Below are 23,759 nucleotides of genomic sequence, written 5' to 3'. Positions count from 1 at the left end.
CACACTGGAAGGACACATAGGCTGATCATTGTATACAGAACATGTCTCTGTGTCCTACTAGGATTTCACAAACCCACCTCGGGTTCTCTTTAAGTGTTCATTTTTTGTCTTCTTCAGTTGCTTCCCGCCTGTAACACGCGGTGGGACTTTTCAGCTGTGGTGCAAATCTTCCCAGTCGCACCTCTACCACAGCGTATAAGTATAAAAGGACCTTAAAGTGACACTGATGCGTAAAAAACGTATGATATAATTAATTGTACGTGTAGTACGGATAATTACTAGAACATAAGTAGCAGAGATAAGTCTCATATTTTTATTTTCAGTTATATAGCTTTTTTTTTTACATTGCATTATTCTCTAATATTTGTAGTTTACCAATTACACTTTGTATCTTTAATGATGAAACAGAGCAGAGCTAATGACCCTTTGAACTTGCTGGCAGTAAAACCTTAAACAAACAAGAAACAGTGACAGATTGAGGTAAGTGCTTCAGAAAACAGCACTGTAGCCGACCCAAGTTGGGTCGGAGAGCTCAGAGAAGTTCTTTTGCATAGATAACAATTGAAGTTTCTTAACTCTTCCTGTACTGGAAACAATATGAGACATATCTTTGCTACTAATGTTCTATCACTTATCTGTATTGCACATACAAATCATTTAATCAGAAGTTAAGACAGGCGATGGCTGGAAGCTGTAGTGAAAGTGAAGGAGATCTTGGTTCTGCTGCAATACTTAAAGAGAATCTGTACTGTGAAAATCTTACATAAATAAAGGTACCAGCCTGTTTGTTATCTTTTCCTAGCTTTCTTGGTGATAAAATCACTGTTTTTATCATTGTTTTAGTAAACAATGAAGTTGGCCGCCAAACAGTAAATACATCATCAGAGCAGGTGCCTGTTTGCAGTGGCTCCTCTCAAGTCTGACTTGAGTGCTGGAATGGTACTCCCAGTGTTGCCTTAGCTTATCTGGGCTTTGAACTGATCTTTCTGCACTCACAGCTGTTCACAAGGTCACAGCTCCATGAGCCTCAGACAGGCTGGCTGTGAGCAGAGGCCGTGCCTGTGACTCATACACACAGCACACAGGAGAGCAGAGGGGGGCGTGCATAACTTCTCCCCATCACAGCAGAGGCAGCACATTCCTCCCTGGGTCGACAAAGCTTGACAAAGAAGAGATTAGATATATTACAGACACAGTGCAACTAGAAAAGGCTGCAGAGTAAACCAGACCACATTACAACAGATATAGGAACTTGTAGGATAGAAGAAATAAGGCAGAACATTTTGTTACAGTCTCTTTAATGGGAAGGTGCAAGCAGAAAAAAAAATAAGATCTACTTACCTGGGGCTTCCTCCAGCCCCTGGCAACCTATGTGTCCCTCGCCGCAGCTCCGGTGTCCACTGATCCCCTCCATTGCAGATGCCAACCCAGCTTGTGATCACACTCACGTGGTCTGGTGCACTCTGAGCCTGTGCAGAGCGCTCCAAGCCGAGCATCCCGGCTACGCGCTCACACAGAAGCAGAAGGTGCCAACCTGGAAAGGTGGGCATCTGCAACGGAGGAGATTCGGACACCAGAGCTGCGGCGAGGGACACATAGCCTGCCAGGGCTGGAGGAAGCCCCAGGTAAGTAGATCCTATTGTTTCTGCTTGCACCTTCTCTTTAATAAATGTCCTACATTGGCTCATGCGAGTGTAATTCAGATTGGAAGGGGAGGAAACGCCCCAAGAAATGATAAAACACTTATAAACAGTAAAAGGCAAGAGAACCTCACCTCAATAGAAACATTGATTTCTGCCCACACAGAAGTGATCATGTTCTCAGTGCCCCAGTCGCTAGGTGAACTTAGTAGCAAACAACGATCATATAGTCCTCTGCTAACAAACACTTGTTACAAAATGAACAGTTTTGTTATTGTTGCATTAATGTATTTACTGTGGCATTCTAAAACCTCCTACCCCCCCCCCCCCCCCCCCCCCAAAAAAAATAGGTTTCCATTGTATGACCAATAGTTCACCCACGCATGCCAGCATGTATAATACATGACTGCATGCAAACAAATTTGACTTACAAACCCCTGGAACCAGTTTGTGAGCAGATGTCCACCTGTAAACAGAGAGATTCTAATCAATACTAAAAGAAAAAAAAAAAAAAGAATTTGGCCTAAGTTCAGCTTTAAGCTTTTCTATCATGAGCTCAGAAACAATCAGCAACATGCTTCAATGGTTGTTATTCTGCTGGAACAAGATTCACTAGGTTAAAACAGGTGCAGCTATTGTCTTGAAGGACATAATTGTAGATCACAATAGACAAATGGACAGAAAGGAACGTCAAGTACAGGGCTGTGTACTCCCCTGTGCATTATTCACTATACTATACTGTATATTGATGGCATCTCCACAGATCCATCTATAAGGATCGTTTCACACTGTGGCATTGCATACACTAAAAACAGGATCACAATGGAGGGAAAAGTTGCATTGTGTGGTACATGTGATGTGATGCATACAGTGCATAAAAAGTATGTGTCACTCTTAACTGTAAATGTGCACATTATCCGGTATCACCCATCATTCCTTGCGTTATTCTAATGGATGCAGTCACGCCGCACTGCTAAAGGGCAATTAATAATGAACCAACATGGTCTCCTCTTTGTAGACATTCACTATGAAGCCAATGTTTCAAGACCAAGGATGATGCCTTTATCAAGGCAAGCATTGCTCTAAGCCATGTGAGTCTGCAGAGTTAAATAAGGACCAGTTCACAGGCGTCTGCTCGATGTTTCCACCAGCCATGGCGCTAGTCATTGAAGCGTTGCCCATTCAAGTGAACGGGCTGCGCCTGTACCATCAATTACCACAGTTTACCCGCATGCTGCGTTCCAATCCTGAGTTTTCCAGTCTTTTTAGCAGAGTATGGAAGCAACATGCTGCTTCTAGGGTCGCTTTCCATTGCGTCTCCCTGTCCCCCTGCAGGGATAAACAAAACACCAGAGGATGGGAAATATACACTTGCGGAAAAAAAAAGCATTTGACTGACACTAGCAGAAGCCCGTGAGAACCGGCCCTAACGCTCAAGCAGCTTCTCCAATGCGCATTGTGCAGAAGCTCATGCAGTACACATTGTGTCCAGCGAGTGTCTTAAATGTGCAACACGCCTCAGAAATAAGCGTTATTTAACTTGCTTTAACCACCTTGTTTTCCTCTTATGGACCAGAGCGGTTTTGAAGTTTTAACTATGTCCCTATTTAATCAGCAATAACTTTATCCCTACTCACAACACCTAAATTTACATATCGTTTTTTTCAAGGGGTATTCTGTCCCAAGAAAAATTGTTTTCTATGCGTTTTTTTATGGGGGGAAAAAAAAAAAAAACGAAAAAATGGTTTTACCAATACCACTATAAATATAAAAGTGCTACAATTAGACAAAAACCGTGGCACCAGATATAGATAGCCAGATGTGTCAGCATCAGCCACCCAGTATAGCCAGTGTGTCCCCTGTATTTGCCCCCCCCTCAGTATAGACCAATCTGCCCTGAGACTTAGCGCCTCTCATTACAGCCAGATGTGTCCCCAGGTGCCCCTATTATAGCCAGATTTGCCCCCAGGTTTAGCACCCGCTCCCCAGTACAGCCAGATGTGCCTCCAGTATTAAATAATCCCCCCCCCCCCCAGGATAACCAGATGCGGCCCATTAGATTCCCCCCTCTCCAGTCACCCAGATGTTCCTCGTTTATATTTTAGGACCCCCCCTCCCCCAAGATACCCTCTCCCCCTTTATGGATAGCCAGATGTGCCCCCCTACCCAAATCACTATTAAAACCCAGCTGCAAGGAGCCTGGCTCGCCTTGTCTGGTTTCTGTGATCATCCTGCAGCCAGAGCCTACAAACACTCTGCAGTCCCATGAATATCCGGGGCTGAGTGCAGAGCAGTGAACGCAGGCTCAGGCTGCAGGATGATCACAGCGAGGTGAGAGAAGCTGCTTGCAACTTCTTTCTTGTAATGATCTGGCCATAGGGGGGGGGGGGGGGGGGGGGGAGATGAACAATCGCTGCAGTTGTCTACTGCAGTGATCGTTCGTCCATGGGAGGGGGGAATAATTGGCTTAAAGGGAAAATGTTCCATTTCACAAATTTGTATTGCAGCTGAAAGTGACGGGGGCGTACAGGGAAATTGTATGTCTGCATCCTCGTGGCTTGGATGAAGTCACAGAGGACGTAGATCTACTGTATTGGTGGATAGAGTGGTTAAGCAACAGTGCGAGAGATATGCTAGTCATCTTCATAGATCGGCTGTTGACCAAGTAGAGTCAAATACCTTGCGCCTCTATGATACAGCAATCTAAAATAGGAAAACACCACCACCAAAGTAGGGATAGTCCATGAGATTCAAATAATTCCACATTAATGTAGATTTTATGAAAATTTATGTAGCTTGAACAATACATAGGTACATTTTTCAAGCTGCATAAAACCTTGCAGCAACCTGGAATTATTTGCATCTTGTCCATCCCTACCCAAAAGTAAAGGGCAGTTTTTTCTCTGCCATCATTTCATTGGTCATTGAAGGGTAGTTTGAAATCAAACACAAGGATTTATACTTCTCTTGGCTTCCTCCAGCCCCTTGTAGTCTAGTGCCGTCCATACTCCCGCAGTAAGCTCCCCAACTGAGCCAGTCAGGGGCTACTGCACATGTGCGGCTCTGGCCATGCACCTCCTTGGCCATGCTCCCGTGCAGTTACAAGTCTTAACCAAATGCAAAGGAGCAGAACGCTCCCGGCAACAGGAGCGCAACCAAGGTGGCACGCAGCCCAGCCCTGCATGTACTGCAGCAGCCCCCCCTTCCCCCCCAACTGAGCCTGACTGTTGGAGAATAGACAGGAGCAGATGCATTCAGAGCAAGGCCATGGACTAGACCCCAAGTATATGGAAGAAACCCCAAGTATAATTTCTTCTGTTTAATTCATTTCAGGTTTACATTGACTGTCTGGTATGGTTCAAGCTCCATACAGCAGGCGAGACTGCGGTGCATCATCTAATTACCAGGCAGGACAACTGGCTGGAGCCGGTCTCATCCTGTCCACTACATATTCCAGCCTCTATTTTAAAGGACAACTGAAGTGAGCAGGCTATTCAGGCTGCCAAATTTATTTTACCAATTGCCTGGGTATCCTGCTGATCTTCTGCCACTAAAGGTGGCCATACACTTGTTAGATTAGCAGCAGATAGATCAGATAGATTTCTGATCTGATGTGTTTAGGAACATTTCTTACTAGGAACAGATTTCCAATAGATTTCAGTATGAAATCTATTGAATAATCGATCTGATGGCCTTTTTTTGCCATCAGATTTCCATTAGGTCCAATGCAAAATGATAAGCAATCTCAGATCGACCTAGATTTTCCAGCATGTCAGATCGATTGAAGTCAATCAAAATCGGCCGCAAAATCGATTGACCAATCGATTTGCGATCGATCTATTGCTAATCGGCTCAGTGTATGGGCCCCTTAATACTTTTAGCCAGACCCTGAACAAGCATGCAGTAGATCAGCCATGTCTGAAATTGTCAGATCTGACAAGACTAGCTGCATGCTGGTTTTTGGTATTATTCAGCCACTACTGCAGCCTATCAGCAGGACTGCTAGGCAACGAGTATTGTTTAAAAGGAAATAAAGGTCACTTCAAATGATAACTGAAGTAAGAGACATATGGAGGCTGCCTTATTTCCATTTAAACAATACTGGTTGCCTGGCTGTGCTGCTGATCTTTCATGCATCAGAAGCGTCTGAATCATCCCCCACTGAAACAAGCATGCAGAAAATCCAGTCAAACTTCAGATTTGCATGCTTATTCAGGGTCTATGGCTAAACGTTTAAGAGGCAGGTTTTGAAAGCAGAGGATCAGCAGGACAGCCAGGCAATTGGAATGGTTTAAAATGAAATCTAGCAACCTCCATATCCCTCTCACTATCGGTGTCATTTAAGTCAATCTAAATGTATTTTTCTAAAGCCTCAACTACACGTGTAGATGAGGCGGCGATCCGGCGGCTCGATTAGCCGCCGGATTGCCTCTTCCGCTTCCCCACTCGCCGCGCCGGAATCATTACCCGCTTGTCCCCGCGCCGTGCATTTTCCACTCGATTCCCTGCCATTGTCCCCTCGCGGGGAGCGAGCAGGGAATCAGCGGTGGGGAGATCCGTCCTGTCGGATCTTATCAATCGAGCCGCATCAGCGGCTCGATCGATCAGGAACATCGCGCCCGCATCTACGAGTGTAGATGCGGCTTTACTGAGCAAGTGTCAGAAACCTTAGCACTGTACACACTTTTCAAGAATCCAGACAGTACACATTGTTCATGCCTTTGTCTAACATGCTTTGAGAACATGCAAAGCCATCAGCTCTGTGACAACAATAAGCAGATAAACCTTCAATCTATACATACTTTGACAGAATTGGCACTTATTCTATAAGTAAAAGGAACGAACACCCAAGGAATGTTGTGTATTAGGTTTTATTACATCCACTGACAAAGGAAGACCATTACATTGCAAAGGGTGGGGAACAAAAAAAACACAAAAACCAAAAAACACTTTATGAACATTATACACAACAGGACACATGGAAATAAAGAATAATATTTACAAGATGAGACAAAACAACATTAAAAAAAATATGAAGGGACACAGGAATTTTGCCCTTAGCACACAAGAGCACTCAGGGCTACAGCAGTATGTCAAACACTCTGGGGATACAGAGTCTGTACACTAGAGAAACAAGACATGTTTCAGTGCAACAAGTTTAGAAAGGTACAGCATTGGCAGTTACAGGGGAAGTGATCGGCAATGTTAAGGTCAGGCATATCTTATCCCCAAATACCAGACATAACAAAAATGCTCCCATGGAAGTTGCAGTATATAACTTGTTCATCTTATTCATTCTTTTTCTCCTTCTGCTTCAGAAGTTTGTTTACTTCTCGTTTTCCCATTCCAACGAATTTTGAAATAACTCCGTGTTTGTTGAGACCTGGGAGCAACAGTGCAAAACTCACTGAAATTAAAGCAGAGGCAATACCAGATGTTAATGCCACTCAAAATTCATATCATACAGTCAAAGGACAATTTTATGCAGTTTTCTACCTTCTGATATTTAACCACTGAAGAACCTTGCAGACACCTGTCCACATCTCTATGTGTGGCTTTGTTGCCATCTTGTAATGGTATTCCTCAAGCTAGAGTACATTTTCAAACAGGCTATGCAGAGGTTTTCTCACTTTACTCAGATTTTTTTTTTTGTAACAAAAGAAATCAGACCCCCTTTTAGACAGGCAGCTGAAGGGGGTGAATTCATTGCCTGTCAGCTGCTCTCGTGCACCCCCCCCCCCCCCCCCCAAATTCACATTGGATTTGCATTTCTGAGGCAGAGTAACACCACTCTAGGTGTCAAGTGCTGACATGCATATATAGCAAATACTGTATATAGCAAATAGCACCAAAATGGCACACGTGGGTAAAGGACTGAATGCTAAACTGCTCGACAAGTAAGCAGCTCAGGGGTCCATCTGAAAGAGGCCTCAAAGGCCTTTAGCCGGACATTGCTGCCAAGAATTTAACCTAGGAGGTCTTCTAAATATATCAAAATGGCAGCCTCCATGGCAAGTATACTGTAAAGCAGGGGTGTCAAACTCAATTGCGTTAGGGGCAAAATCTAAAACCTAGTCTAAGTTATGGGCCAAATTGTTTAAGATTTAACAATTACTGAACAGTTACAAACTGAGGGCTAGTGCACACCACAAGAGCTTTTTTAAGCGCCTTGTGATTTTAAAAGCTCTTGCTTATGTAATGCTGTGCGTGTTCACACTGGAGTGATGCGGTTTTGTAAAAATCCCCCATAGCATTGCATTAGCAAAAGCTTTTAAAGGGGTTCTGTAGCGCATTATAAAAACAAAAACTCATTTACCTGGGGCTTCTACCAGCCCCCTGCAGATATCCTGTCCCACGCCGTCACTCAAGAATCCTCTTTTCCCCGCCGCGGGTCACATCCAATTATTCATCTAACTAGACGATTGTCACTGCGGCTGCACGGCCTTTTTGTTTCTGGGAGCGAGGACACGCGCAGCCACAGCCGCGCAGCCGCAGTGAAGTTTGTCTAGTTAGATGAATAACTGGATATGGACCGGAGGATCCTTGAGGACCGTCGTGGGACAAGATGTCTGTAGGGGCTGGTAGAAGCCCCAGGTGAGTTTTTACAATGCTCTACAGAACTCCTTTAAAATCTGTAGTGTTTAAAAAGCTTATGTAGTGTGTAGCAGCCCTAAATGGCGTAACTATAGCTAACATGGAGGGCTAGCTTCTTCCCCCCCCCCTTCTGTAGAGTAGCGCAGTGGAGCAGTTTAATATTCACCTGCCCCAGTGCTTCTTCAGCAGAAAAAGGATCAAGATGAAACAAGGCCTGGGGCAAGTCGCCAGCCTTCACTACCCCTAATGTCTTTTAGGTAAGTGTGTGTGTGTGTGTGGGGGGGGGGGGGGGGATTACCAGCCACACGAGGGGGTTTGGATCCCTAGAGGGCACCCCCCATGTTCATGTTGCTGAAAAGCCCCATGGGTTATTGCTACACCCCGGCTCAAACTGACAGTTTCTACCAGAAACAGTCACAGTGTGCTCCACTGAAGGCAGTGTGCTGTGGTTCTTTTACTGCTTACAATGATGCATATTTAAAGCTCTGGTGGGCCACATAAAATGGCAAAGAGGGCCACATTTACCCCACGGACCTTGTGTTTGACACCTGTGCTGTAAAGGAAGGCTAAAGATGCTGACTTTTTGTCCTGTCAGTTACCCAACTGCCTCACAAGCATGCTGTGCCAATGATGCAGACAGTATTCAAGGCAGAAGAAAACCGCCTTCTATAGTCCTAATTTTCTCTAAAAGGGATCCTAGAAGTGAGGCATGGCCTGGGGTGGCATCCACACTGCCAGGGTAAATATACATTTGTAGTTTACAGTGGGACATTGCAGTGTGACTTTATGGGGGCATCTTAACACTGAATGTCGCACTGCAATTGTAAGTCTATGGAACAGTCAGTGCATGTGGTGTGTTGGGATCCAATGCACAACAGAATTCCAAAGCACTATATACAGTGCGTTACTGCATAGCACGTGCATTAACAGAGGCAGTGAAGCATACTGGCCATTGACTAAGCTTCACTGTGTGCCACCAGAAAGTCTCAATGTGTGGTGTGTGACTTTTTGTTCTGTTTTCCTGTTATACAGGGAACCCAACACAATGTTACACTTTGAACCTAGGCTCAAGGTTTGTTATCAGGCAGAGGATTTGTGTAAGTGTTGAAAATGGGTAAGGCTATTCTACTACATGCAACTAATCACGTAGCAGAGCGGTAATTACTCCTGAGAATTTTCCATAGTGGCAAATAAAGCATTAGAGCTGTTGATTTTGGAAATTTTAAGCTACCTACAAAATATGGCAAGATTTTGAAACATTTAACAAAAAGGCTTGAGCAGAACCAATGTTTGTGGAAATATTTAAACCAAAAACAGGAATTTGGTTAAAGATGCCAATAAATACTGCCAGTCATGGCATATGTGACTCAGAGTGACATCTAAAATATACAGTACCTGTTGTGCATACCATTGGAATTCCATGTAAAAGCCTTATATCAGCAGTATGCTCTCTGGCTGGGAAGGAGTATACAGATTACGGGATCTGACTCAAGTCTGGCTGACAGCTGGTTACATGCTTGTTGCAAGTGAACAGTTATGAAAACTTCTGGAGTCAAAAGGAGAGACAACCAGACAAGTAGAAATTTTATCAGGGAATAAATCTCTAAGTGTGCTTTCACACTGCTGCAGCCCGGTATTTTATAGGCTTCCGTGCACTTCTGCATAACCCGAAGCAGGAAGTGACTGCAAGCGCGCGTCACTTCCTGCTTGGCCCAACGCCGGATGGGGAATATTTCCAGAAGGCCGGTTTCTGGCGGTGCGGTGGAAGCGAAGCACCGCATTGCTAACCCTGGTTAACAGTGTGGAACTGGCCTTAAAGTGACTCTGTAACAAAAATTACAACGTTTTTTCTACCATCCTACAAGTTCCTAAACCTAGTCTTATGTGTTCTGGCTTACTGTAGCTCTTTCTACTATAACCATCTCTGTAATAAATCAATGTATCTTTCCCCTGTCAGACTTGTCGGCCTGTGTCTGGAAGGCTGCCAAGTTCTTCAGTGCTGGTCTGTTCCTCTATGCACACTCCAGTATGTGTTTTATTTACATAAGCCAGCAGCTTCTCTGCTATCTTATCAGTGATAGAAGAGAGCTGGATAAAAATCCTCCTCTGTAATTAGGCTGTAAAAGTAGCTGGCTGACACATACTGAGGGATTACAAACACAGGCACAGGCAGAGCTGTCTGCAGGAAGCCTGTAATGTTCAGTGCATGAGAGAAGCTGGGGACAGAAGATAAACACACACAAGTGATCTCTTGAGATTCAGAAGTAAGGCTGTATACAGCCTGCTTGTGTATGGATGTATTTTCTATGTGTGGACATGCTGTACATCAACCTACTTCCTGTTTTGGTGGCCATTTTGTTTGTTTATAAACAAACTTTTTAAAACGGTTTTTGACTACTTTTAATGCGGCGGGGAGCGGTGAAATTGTGACAGAGGGTAATAGGAGATGTTCCCTAACACACTGGTATGTTTACTTTTGTGCGATTTTAACAATACAGATTCTCTTTAAGCTTTACTCAAAACCACAAAGATTTGTCATTAACATTGCAAATAACCACTACACAAAATATGCCACACATCTCCTAGCTGGTGCTATGGTCAAAGGTTACGGTCAGAGAGCCACACACCAAACAGATACATTACATGTACATTGCATTTCTACTGATCCACGACTGAGCATTCAGTCTGCTCAGGAATAATTATAGCTGAGTCATTATAGCAAAGCCAGAGTCAGAAGGGGCAGGCTTGGAAAAAAAAAAAAAAAAAAAAAAAAAAGGACACCAGAAAACACAGATTCAGCAATAATGATTCCTGAGCAAAGCCAGACTGAATGCTCAGTCGGGGATTTTATCAGGGCTGATTAGAAGCAAGCTGTGCAGTGAAAAATAAAAGAGCAGGGTTGGTATTTTCTCTAATGCTCCCACTGATATATATGGTAAAATACATAAGGGTGCTTCGTCTCTGGTTCACTTTTTTTTTTTTTAAAGACAGTCTCTGGTCCTTGACTAGAGACCTGTGGTCCGAAAGTATATACATACATACATACATATATATAGATAGATAAATAAAGATGTATGTAACACTTCTATAAAGTGAGCATAAAAATATGCATCAACCTGGAATTATCTGCATCTCATTGATCATTCCTACACTCAATCAATGCATGGCCGGCATGCAGATTACACCTATAGAAGACCAATTTAGTTTTCATAAAATGCAGGGCTGTGGAGTCGGTCCAAAAATCCACAGACTCCCAACTCCTCAGTTTAGGATTCCACCGACTCAGACTCCTCTAATTTGCATATTACAATTTTGTTGATTAACAGTATGTAGCGTGAAATTCGTCTCTTAACTGCCAACGCTTAGGAATTTTACAAGACAACTGAAGTGAGATGGATATGCAGACTACTATATTTATTCCCTTTAGGCTAAGGCTAGTGACACCAGGACGTTGCGTTTAGGGGACGTTATAGGGCACATAACGTGCCCCTAACGCAACGCCTGGTGCTCACTGGTGTGGACGTCGGAGTGAGCCGCGTTGTGCAGCTCACTCTGGCGTCCGTGATGCGTACTCTTGGACGCATGCGGCATCACGTGGTCCCGCCCGGCCAATCGCCGCACAGAGCGGCCGCTCCAGGAAGTAAACACTGCACGTCACTGAGCGCAGTGAATATTAATTAGCCATGTGCCTGGCCGCTCTCCCCTCCTCCCCAACATTACTGCGCATGTGCAAACAGTCTAACGCGGCTTAGCCGCTTAGAACGCACAGCATGCAGCACTTTGCTGCGTTACAATGTAACGCAACGTGGGCAGTGTGAACAGCCCACTTGTGTTACATTGCTGTGCGTTGGGGGAGCGTTACAGGCTGCAGTAACGTGCGCCTGTAACGTCCCTGTGTGCAAGAAGCCTAAAACTAGTCCTTGGTAAGAGTACTTGTAAAAAAGGTACAGACCAGAACAACCAACATCTATCAGGCCCTAGGCAATGTAACAGTGGGTACATGTAAGAGTGATGTGCAGGTACTCTGCAGGGGAATAAGGAGATTCTTCCTCTATTACACATTCTTCATGCACAATCTGAACCAGGTTTATGGGCGATAGACAACACCTCTGTGTTCAATGTGCACAACATTCTCAGTGGATTCCCTGCAGCTCTGTGGGGAGTGCAAATGTAGAGTATAGTACTACTGTGTAACAAAGTAAACCTGAGACAGATGAAATTAAAGTTTTATACATACCTGGGGCTTCCTCCAGCCCCCTTCAGGCTAATCAGTCCCTCGCTGTCCTCCTCCGCAACCTGGATCTTCTGCTATGAGTCCAGGTACTTGAGCCAGTCTGGTGTAGTGCGCATTGCACACACTCCGCCGCCGGGAGCGTACTACACCTGCGCAGCACTATTACGCAGGTGCAGAATGCTCCTGGCTGTGGAAGCGGCACGTAGCCAGACTGCTCTGACTGGCTGAATTACCAGGACTCATAGCAGAAGATCCAGGTGCCGGAGGACAGCGAATGACCGAATGGCCTGAAGGGGGCTGGAGGAAGCCCCAGGTATGTATAAATCCTTTCTTTTAATTCGCCTCAGGTACCCTTTAATTCATAGTCACCAAACCAAATTTTAACATATCAATTTATTTGATTTCATGACCAAAGAGAGTGCATACATTTGCATAAACCAGCATCAATGCAGAATTTTTTCCATCTCATTGACCATCTCTATTCGTGACACGGCTACACATTAGGCTTTATACTTACAGCATAGATGTTATTTCGTATATATAAGAGATTCCTGTGTACACATGTACACAGTCACAATCAGATGTGTATATCTGACTTTAAAAATATGGGGACTGCTTTATTGAAGCAGCACAAGTAACTCCTTTTGATTGGTTTATTTCATTTTTGTGGACTGAACACAGCTATTACTGTATATATACTGTATATACTCGTGTATAAGCCGAGTTTTTGGCCTATACACGAGTCATGCTTTAATCAGTGGTTCCCCCCGAAGGTCCTCAGCATGTGCCTCCCCCCGCTGGAGCGGTAAACAAGTCTGTATTTGTCCCCGACATGTGCTGGTTATTGCTTGTGCAGCGGCATGTGAAAGCAGTACTCGCGGCTGTTTTCCCACACTGTCCCCCGCCTAAGTAGGATACACAGATGCTGTACATTGTCCATCTCCGTCCTCACCACCCCGAGTGTCCCTGGCATGAGCTTACATACAGTAATTGGCCAGCAATAATCGCGGCTGTTACCCGCAGCTGTGTCTGGCCGCCAGCGCGGATGCATAGTTCTGGTACGATGCAGCTTTTTTCCCACAATATCCCTCTCCAAAGTAGTATGCAACATTACTACCGGTATATGTCCCTGGCATCTCTGGAGTCGTGCACAGCGGAGCAATCACTCACCGGTTCTCGCCGCCAGGATACATCTTCAGCTTCTCTATCCTTCTCATTTCTATGTCGCCCTCTAGTGGTGCGTCACATTGCGAGTGCCACTGAAGGACGTCATAGAAAAGAGACGACAGAGAAGCTGAAGATGTATCCTGGCGGCGAGAACTGGTGAGTGATTGCGCCGCTGTGCACGACTCTGGAAATGCTGGGGACACTCGGGGACATATACTGGTAGTAATGTTGCATACTACTTTGGAGAGGGACATTGTGGGGAAAAAAGCTGCATAGTACCAGAACTATGCATCCGCGCTGACGGCCAGACACAGCTGCGGGTAACAGCCGCGATTATTGCTGGCCAATTACTGTATGTAAGCTCATGCCAGGGACACTCGGGACATATAGTAATGTTGCGTACTACTTTGGAGGGGGACAGTGGTGGAAATTCAGCTGCACAGTACTGTAACTATGCATCTGCGAGTACTGCTGGACACAGCTGCGGGTAACAGCTGCCTCCAAGTATTGCTGGCCAATTACTGTATGTAAGCTCATGCTGGGGACACTCGAGGCTGTGGGGACGGAGACTGACAGCATACAGTGACTATGCCTACTGCTTTGGCCGGGGACAGTGGGGGAAGATGGCTGCAAATACTGCTGTGGTAAATTGGCAGGTGGTCACAAGCTGCTGCACATAAAGCACCAGCACATGCCGGGGATACTGTGGGGGATGAGTTCTGTAACTATGTGTACTGCTTTTCTATGGGCCCTAATCATTGCACAGAGAGCAATTGTAACGTGAAATCCAGGAAGGAGCCAATGGTCAAACCATACCTTTTCAGCTGAAGATGCTGGGGCCAGAGTCTTGGGTTTAGTGATCAGAGAGCCCTAGGAGGTCCTTAGTAAGTGCCTCATTCTATTCTCGGCTTATACTCGGGTCAATGTTATTTTCCTGTTTTGGGGGGTGGGGGGGTCGGCTTATACTCGAGTATATACGGTATACATTATTTTTAATGACTATTATCTGAGAAATAGAACATTTTACCATATTTTCTATTTTAATTACAGTTACAAATTCATTAGGAGTCTGAGTATTTTTTCTCCGACTCCCGGCACCCAAAATTGTTCCGACTCCACAGCCCTGATAAAATGGCACCATAACCAGCCTCTACTGATGTTAACTGGTATTTCTAATTAATATCCATTCAGATTAATTCCCAAACCATTTGGAAATATTCTACATGGGCAAATTTGACTAGGAGGTTGCAATTTTAAAAACTGACAGATTTTATTCATCAAAACTATGCATGACAAAATGATTCACTACCAGTTTTTAAAAATAGGCCCCTATACTGTAGAAAAAATACTGGATTCAGAGCCTGAACATGTAGCAGATTGGACATGCACACAATACAGGACACAGAAACACACTTACCTATAAGATAGGTCAAGAAGAGGTTGTGAACCTGCTGCCCAATCCAAGCAACAAAAGCAAGAGCAGTGATCATAGACATGAAATACTGAAAGAAAGGAAACCTTTTCAGTGTCACATTGGCAGCATATTTCTCGAGGAACAAACAAAAGAAACGCATCGCATCCATAAAACACTATCAATTACTTTTTCCTATGTTGCAGACACTTAAACTGAACCTAAGAAACTACCTGGGGCTTCTACTGGCCCCCTGCAGCCACCCTGTGCCCACACCAAGACAAACAGATCCTCTGGTCCTCCCCTGCAGCGATGAAGTTTTATTTCCTAGAACTAAGCCAGTGGATAGCCACTGCGTCTGCGCAATATGAGAAAATCTGACTGCGCATGTGCAGGCTGCTCCTGGTGATGGGAGCATGATAGAGGACACATGCGGCCAGGGCAACACAAGTGCAGTAGGCTCAGTCACCGAAAACAAATTTGAGTCGCTGGAGGATCTGTTTGTCCCGCCACGCGGCTGCAGTGGGCCAGTAGAAGCCCCAGGTAAGTATAACTTTCTTTTTATCGCGTTTAGGTTCACTTTACAGTAGGTAGTAAAAAGCTGACAGATGCATTATTCTTTACAAAAGCATTCCCTGAAAAGGATCAATACAACCATGTCAGTCAACTTCTCTACTCACGTGCGCGTTAGTCTGGTAGTTGGACTCTGCATACAAACGCATTTGCTGCACTGCAGTTGCAAATAAATAACTGAAAATCCCCCTCCTCCCCCATAAGGATGTGGACTACTCCAAAACCAGACAGATCTGTCAGATTTCCACCAACTACTACATAGGAAAAAAAAGTAATCTAGAGTGCATTTCACTCTAGGGGAAAAAAAAATAAAAAAAAAAATGTACATTTATAGGTATGCATTTTTCATTTTTTCCCAACAGTTGTCCTTTAAATGTTTTGACTCCATACAACAATAAGGCACATGATTAGAGGTAGATATACTTACCATCTTGGGCTTTTCTTCTTTCAACACAAAGAGACGTTTCCACCAGCCAACAATCCTGCGCCTGGTTTTTACAAGGTTGCTGCAGATCTCATGCAGCCTCTGCTGCTGCTCAGTGGTCCTAAAAAAAAAAATGCAGCAAACTAGTTACAAACATTCTGCATTCATAATCTATTTACAACTCTCAAATGAATCATGTTATTGTGAATAAGACACCGAAGTTAACGCGTTCTAGCTCAAGAACCATCTGCACCACCCTTCCATTATGCATGAGGCAGCATTCAATGCACTGATAGATCTCTACTGCTGGATCTTATCAATCTACAGATTTAGAGAATATATATCTCTAATATACTTTGTGATTGCACTGTGGTAATCTCATAGCTTCTCAATACTTCCTGAAATCACCCATCACTTCCCATGGCCATTCATGATAGCATTAGTTATACAGTTCAGAATGATACAGCGCTCACCACCTCAATTCAAACCAATGTCCAGTTTGCTGCTAGCAGCCTATAGTCAGGAAACTTGTTTTCTCCTCACAAACAGTCAGATTAACCACAGCTGTGCATCTGGTGTCTTTTCTCGATTCACACAAAATCTCATTCCATATCCCTAAATGAGAGAGCGCAGGTACATAGCAGGTAACTTCCTGCAACAGTAGACCCTGTGCATTCAAACACACTGTGCAGGGTTACTTTCACCACATGCAGGATGGGGACACAACACTCCCTCTTTAGTTCCCTGCTCACCGGCCAAGCTCTTGCCATTGGGCGTATCAATATCAATCTCCAAAGTCTAAAAACAAGACATAAAAGTTTCTCATAGCGTAAAAAAAAAAACCTCTTTTAATATAGCTTACAAGCCCCAATAAACATTAAGCGTACCAGATAAAAGTATAAAATATCTCATAAATCCATACGGCGGGCAGGTCTCATCTCCTCCAGCAATCCCTCTGTCTTGCTTAGGCCAGGTAGCGTATGCGTCTTAGGCTCCGCCCTATGTGTTTTGTCACGGGGGGCATGGCTCATCAGGGGCTAGGACACATACGTTATGCTACAGCTATTCATGTACGGATGCCCGCCCAGTCCCCTCCTACCTCGCTAATGAAACCCAACTAGGGCGTTTAGTCATTGGTCCGCCGGCGAAATGGGGCAGAGATCTGCGCCGCGTCATCAACATTACATGCTACCTTCCCACTTAAGAGCTACCCTCCTTACACGTACTAAAAGAAAAAGCAATTTGCCACTCCCTCACAGCATCCCCAGGCCCCACTGCGCTCTCACATCCCGCATTCATGTTGCTAGCTAAATCATGTTAAAATAAGTGGCACATTAATCCACATATCTAATATGTAAACATCAAACACACTTACATCTCAGTCATGACTATTAGTTACACACAGGTTGCCTGATCTGTCATATACATGTTTAGTCTGATTTCTAATCCATTCATTCCCCACCATCCTGTCCACTTACAACAGATCTCCATATTGCAACACAGATAAGATAGGCAACTCAGGTTGTCACATACAAGATGATAAACACTTGAGGAAATTTGTGGTTAGCAGGAGAGGCCAGGTAAGTGGTCACACCAGGCCGCTCCATAATGGGGTTTGCTGTAGGTGTATATAGACTACTAGCATAATCAAACAAAAAAAGTCAGGTGGCTCTCAGATCTCATGGAATACAAAATCAGTAATTCATTGCAAATCTCAGCAGCCTAAGGGTTAATTTTGAGTCTAGTTTAAATGGACATATAGTATTAAATAGTATTACAACAAAAATACAAACCATGTGTTAGAGCCAAATATTCTGGGAGCCAGTGTGGGAACCAAATAGTCAGCCAGACACAGGCACATAACGAAGCAGGATACACCTGACAGCACGGAGGGGTCCAGGTAATAAACCATCCTACAGGGAAGAAAACATGGCATGAAAGTGAGAAGACTTATTACCACATGCAGAAGCACATTAGAGCAACTTCCCTTGCCAATCATGCTCTTTCTGTACAGTCTTCACCACATTATCCTGTCACAGTGATTCTGCACATCTTAATGCATACATGTGCATTAAAACACAATATTAGTATAAAACATAATATTACAGTCAGCAGGTCAGATGCTTGGAAACAGCATGTTCCTAATTATTAAAAAAAAACACCCTCACTTGACTGACTCACATGCCCAATTTCCTCAATTTACAACAGGAACACTATTTTACGTGGTTTCATAAAATATTTACCAGGCTTCACAGGCTTGTGAGATTACATCAAATTACAGCTAAAAGCCAGTCTGTGTGGAAACAATACTTGCCTATCCCTGGGAATGCGAGTAGTGGGCTTGAAAGGCTGGCCATCTATTGTTTCTAAGGGAGCAAACACACTAGTGCTTTTCTGCAGCAATGTGAAAAACGTATGTAATGATTTTCTATGGTGCTACTGTATTTTCAGGAGGCACCTGCGATTCTGTATTGGGTTCACAAAAACGAAACCGCCTGCACTACTTTTCCGCACAACACATGCATTTCTTGACGGAAATGACAAGCTACTGTAAAGACCAAAAACATGCAGTCTTTAAAAACGTACACATGCGGCGAAATGCTTGTAGGGAATTACCATCACATGATTACCTATCATATTTATAAAGCTTTCTATTTCTGAAGCATTTTCAATAAAAAGTTCACAAAAATGATGTAGTACTAGATTCATTTTGAATGCTCTCTTGTTGTTTATAGGAATTTATGGCACATAGGGCTGGTGCACACCGAGCGGGTTTTCTTGCGTTTTTACAGCCATTTGCAGCTGTGGTTACGCTAGGGTAATGTATTTCAATGGGGTGGTTCACACCAGAGCGGGAGGCGTTTTGCTGAAACGCATACTCCCGGGCTGAGACATTTTTTGGATTTCGGAGGCATTTCTGCCTCCAAAGTATAGTAAAACGCAAACCGCTCTGAAAAACGCCAGTTCAGAGCGGTTTTGCAGGCGTTTTTGTTACAGAAGCTGTTCAGCTACAGCTTTACTGTAATATATGAAATCTACTACACCAAAAACGCTTCCCAAAACCGTGGTGATACGCTTCATAAAAATAAGAAAAAAAGTTTCAAAAACCGCTAGCGTTTTGCGGATCTGCTAGTGGTTTTTGGTGTGCACCAGGCCTTAATGGATAGACATCTGCAATACTGCACAAGCATGGGCGTAGCAATCACCCCTGCAACCCGACATCACAGGAGGGGCCCAGAGGCTTTGTGCTCCCCGCCACCTCTTTCTACCCAACCACAAGTGCTGCCAATTAGCAAAGAAAGCTCCCTATTTACTCACAAAAACCATGTGCAGAAGCAAGTGTAATTTTTCCCTGCTTTTTTCACAGCAGAACACTCTCTGCTGCCATTCGCCAGCTTCCAATCCCTTTGAGTTTGGGGACAAAGTGGGCCCCATGCTATCATTTTTTGCAGGGGACCCTATTAAGTCTAGTTACGCCCCTGTGCACAAGGCCACTTACCCTTCAACAATTGCCACATTCCTCACACAATACACACAGCTCGTCAGACAGACTACGGCCACCTACACCTCGAAATTTAAGTCCTAATAAACTAGGGATAGTTACGGAAAACCAAATGACTGTTACCGTTTTCAAGCTGCACATCTGAACATTAAATTAGCATTTGCATCAACTCAAAATTGCATTTTATTGGCCATCTCAAATCATAACTAGTCTCCACTAATATTAGCGAACAGGTATCAGGAATGTCCATTGGGCAGATTGTGGTCTATCGGTAGATTACAAAGGACTTCTGGGTACATCCCATATAACCCCCCCACTTCCCTCCCGAGTGATGTACACGTCATTCTCTCTGATTTGGATGAGCTTAGTGTGATATGCCATCCTGAAGTTCTGCACAGCAGTGTAGAGGATTATGATATTGCAAGTTGGAGAGCCATACTTTTAGGAACATTATGTGCTATTGATGACTACAATTTTATTGGACACTGAGCATTATATTATAAGCATGATGTTGTGACAATTTGCTCAAGGATTGTTCTGTACTGAGGAGGACTCTCAGCTATGCATCTAATTGGCTGACAACTAGTGGTAATCACTGATGGACTGCCACTGTGCATGCGCTGAAGTTGTGCACTGCATCTGTACATAGTTTCAAGCTGGTAGATCATTTTCAAATTTATAATTTTTTGAAGTACCTCACAAGCTGAAAAAGTATGGGCACCTTTGCATTACATTATCAAGGCAAATTACTCTAAGTAGCAAGTGCAACAAAACTACACACCTTTATAAAGAGGAAGTAATCAAAATGCATTGTGTTCACTACAGTGAATAGGATTTGTCAGAATTACACATTTTATAATGCCTGTACACACTGCTGCGCTTTTAAAATCGCATGCGATTTTTAAATCACAAGTCTTCATGAGAATAGGAAAAGCGCAGCGCACCAGTGTGTAGAGGTCTCCACGATTTTCATTATTTTTCAAAAGACCTTGCGATTAAAAAGTGATTTGAAAAGCGCAGCAGTGTGTACAGGCCCTAAAGCTAGACCCTTAATGTTAACTCACAGGAAAATGAAAGAGACTGCTCCCATTATAGCAGCTGGAAACCATGGCTTCTCCCAGCGCAGAACACGATCACTGAGCAGGACCACTTCTCCCCATCCATGGAAATGTTCTTCAAGACTGGCAGTCTCTGCGGCCTGCAATACAGGATTTTACCATGATTTCCAAATACATAAAAGAAATCTAACAGCAATGTTATTTTATAGCCATCTATGTGGACTAAGCAGTTCTCACATCCCAGTCCTCAGGTACAAACACAGATGCTATTCATAAAGTTAGTCTTGTTGCTTTCATGAACTAAGGCGTCGGATTCGGGAGTTGGATGATTTTTGTACAAAATCCATAGCCCTGGTAAGTATTAGACGGAGGAGTCAGAGTCATTTTGGGTACCTGGAGTCTGAGTTTTCATAAACTGAAGAGTTGGATGATTTTTGTACCGACTCCACAGCCCTGAAGCTCTCAAACCTTCTCCAACAGAAATGTTCATAAATACAGACATACTTTCAGGTTGCATTATACCACAATGTACTAGCACTGAGCAGGTCATTCATGGGCCATGTTAAACTTGTAGTGAGGAAAAAAAGTAATGCAAGCAAACAGTATGAAGAGTTTATGTTCATATAAACAGATTAAATTTAAAACCTGCGACTCCCCTTTCCAATCTTACTGCATTATTTTATAGGCTGGCAGGTGACCCAGAGTCAAAAGGCTGCAGCCTTAAAGGAATAGTCAGCAATTTTTACGCATTCCCGCTGGTGCAGGAACATTAACATACATTTTTACGCGTTGGTGGTATGTATGCGTTAATGTTCCTGCTCCAGCGGGAATGCGTAAAAATGTACGCAATGCGGCCTGCCGACCCCGAGGTTGGCAAAAACGAAACTAGCTGGAGGAGGGGGACCGGAGCAGCAGTGAGAGACTACGAGGGCACAGGATGGCTGCATGGGGCTGGTAGAAGCCCCAGGTAAGTGAAACTTTTTTTTTTTTGCCTGACGATTCCTTTAAAGTGAAGAAGAGGGAAGCCTCTGGACCCTGTAGTAGTTTCCAGTATCCTCCTCAGCATTGCTCGCCGGGACCCTCTGGAAGCTGTGCTGCAACCTCTCCATGGCTCCAGCTTACTGTGCAGTCACAGCTGTAGTCTGATGGGGCAGTATGGCCATGATCCTGCATGAAGAGCAGCGTGGCGTGGATTTTCAGACAAGCTTGTTTGAATTCTTTGTAGGGTCCGAGAGCAACAATGGAGGTCCAGAGGACAGCATGGGAAGCTTCTACAGGATTCAGAAACTATGCTCTTTCTTAGGCAAAAAAAAATAAATAAATAAAACTTTCTGGCAGTCTGAGGAGTCAGGTTGAGGCAAGGAGCAGTCACGCTGCAAGTTCCTTCGTTCTGCATTAACAAAAAAAAAACAAAAAAAAAAACAAAACAAAAAACAAAAAAAAAAACCTAGCATGAATTTTTGTTAAACAAAAAGTAAAAGACACGCTTTATTTTTCCTCTTGACAAGGGTGGAGGGGGGGGGTCATTAAAAACAAGGCAAAGAAAAATACAGAATTGCGCATGGCAGTCAATGCATCGTTTTCTGCACAAACAAGTGTGCTTCCAGCCTACTGGTTTAAACTGAGGTGACAAGAATCAAGACTATTACCAAAGACATTTTCAGAAGAGCCTGGACAGGTACGTATCTGGTTTATAGAAAAACCTTACCCACTGACTGCTGGTATACAATCCCAGCTGTCGGGCCAGTCCACACGGATGCTTGGCGGCGTCCTCCGGACTTCCGTTCTGCGTCGTCACGTTCGAGGGCGCCACCGGGCTCCCTGCGGCGATCGTTGGCGTTCCGTCGCGTTCAACGGTTTTCAGTCCCGCAAGGGGACATGAAGACATGGGGTGGTGAATCGACCCTAGAAGCCGCATGTAGCTTCTATGGTCACCTGAAACTACGCAGTAAAGCAGGATCCGTAATCGGCGGTAACCGTGCGATGCTAAATGCTCCCATTCACTTGAATGGGAATGTTTAGCTGACGAGTCCCTGGCGCTTAGCAGTAAAATCACTGCCAAGCGTCCGTGTGAACCGGCCCAAAGAGAAAATTTAAAATTAGACCACAGGGTTAGTGCTGCGAGTACAGCACTGCCCTGCAATCTTATCTGCTTATACAGCCCTTGTTCTCTAGTGCAGTGATCTGCAAACTTGGCTCTCCGGCTGTTAAAGGGCAACTGAAGCAAGAGAGATATGGAGGCTTTCCTTGTAAAGTGGTCTAACACCCAGCATTTCAACTTTGCTTTAAAAGATTGCTTACAGCTTAGAAACTATTATGCCAGATTTTTTTTTTTTTTTTTTTTTAGCAGAAATTCACTTAATGGATTAAGCATGACATTTTAGTGCTGCATTTAGCTAGAAATCCTCGTGCTCAGGTTTAGTTACAAATGTATCTATTTACAATGTAATAAACAAACACCTCTCAGAGAACAAAGAGGGCTTCCCCTGCAGGCTTTTCAGAGGTCTATTTACATTCCAAACAAAGATACATTTGTAACTAAAGGCCCATACACACGTCGGATTTCCGCGAACGACGGGTCGTTTGAACGTCCCGTCGTTCCGTAGTTCGCCCGCTAAATCGGGCGTGTGTACAGACTATCGTTCGTTTGATAAGAGTGAGTTTGAGCGATCCGCCGGGCATAATATCTGGCATAATAGTTTCTAAGCTGTAAGCAATCTTTTAAAGCAAAGTTGTAATGCTTTTAAAGCAAAGTTGCTTAACTGCTTTAAGAAACGCCAGTTGCCTGGCTATCCCGCCTCTAATACTTTTAGCCATAGACCCTGAACAAGTATGCAGCAGATCAGGTGTTTCTGACATTGTCAGATCTAAAGGATTAGCTTCATGCTTGTTTCTGGAAAAATTCAGATACTACTGCATCCTAAGAGACCAGCAGGACTGCTAGGCAAACTGTATTGTAAAGGAAATAAATATGGCAGCCGGCATATATTTCTCATTTCAGTTGTCCTTAGATGAATGTCAGTTAAATCATGTGTATGATGATCTGCAGATCTCATAGACTATCATTGCAATTTGCAGGAATGGATTTTTGGCAGGAACAGATCTTTCCCAGATACTGATCTTTTGTGTCTGTACAGCATCTGTGTGTGCAGCATC

General features: G+C 44.0%; 1 protein-coding gene across 1 annotated transcript in view; it reads right to left on the bottom strand.

Annotated features, from left to right (window-relative positions):
- Window positions 1-6,495: 6,495 nt before the first annotated feature.
- Window positions 6,496-23,759, bottom strand: part of ARL6IP1 (ADP ribosylation factor like GTPase 6 interacting protein 1) — a 49,367-nt gene continuing 32,103 nt past the window's right edge. The window contains exons 2-6 of the mRNA XM_068246855.1: window positions 20,610-20,743; window positions 17,837-17,956; window positions 16,047-16,164; window positions 15,053-15,137; window positions 6,496-7,047 (exon numbers count right to left, since the gene is read on the bottom strand). Coding sequence (XP_068102956.1) covers window positions 6,929-7,047; window positions 15,053-15,137; window positions 16,047-16,164; window positions 17,837-17,956; window positions 20,610-20,743 — 576 coding nt within the window. The 3' untranslated portion in view covers window positions 6,496-6,928. The remainder of the gene's footprint in view (window positions 7,048-15,052; window positions 15,138-16,046; window positions 16,165-17,836; window positions 17,957-20,609; window positions 20,744-23,759) is intronic.

This window comes from Hyperolius riggenbachi, chromosome 7 (assembly GCF_040937935.1).
Source record: "Hyperolius riggenbachi isolate aHypRig1 chromosome 7, aHypRig1.pri, whole genome shotgun sequence".
Taxonomy (NCBI): Eukaryota; Metazoa; Chordata; class Amphibia; order Anura; family Hyperoliidae; genus Hyperolius; species Hyperolius riggenbachi.
The sequence above is the reverse complement of the archived record's forward strand: the minus strand, read 5'-3'. Positions and strand labels throughout refer to the sequence as shown.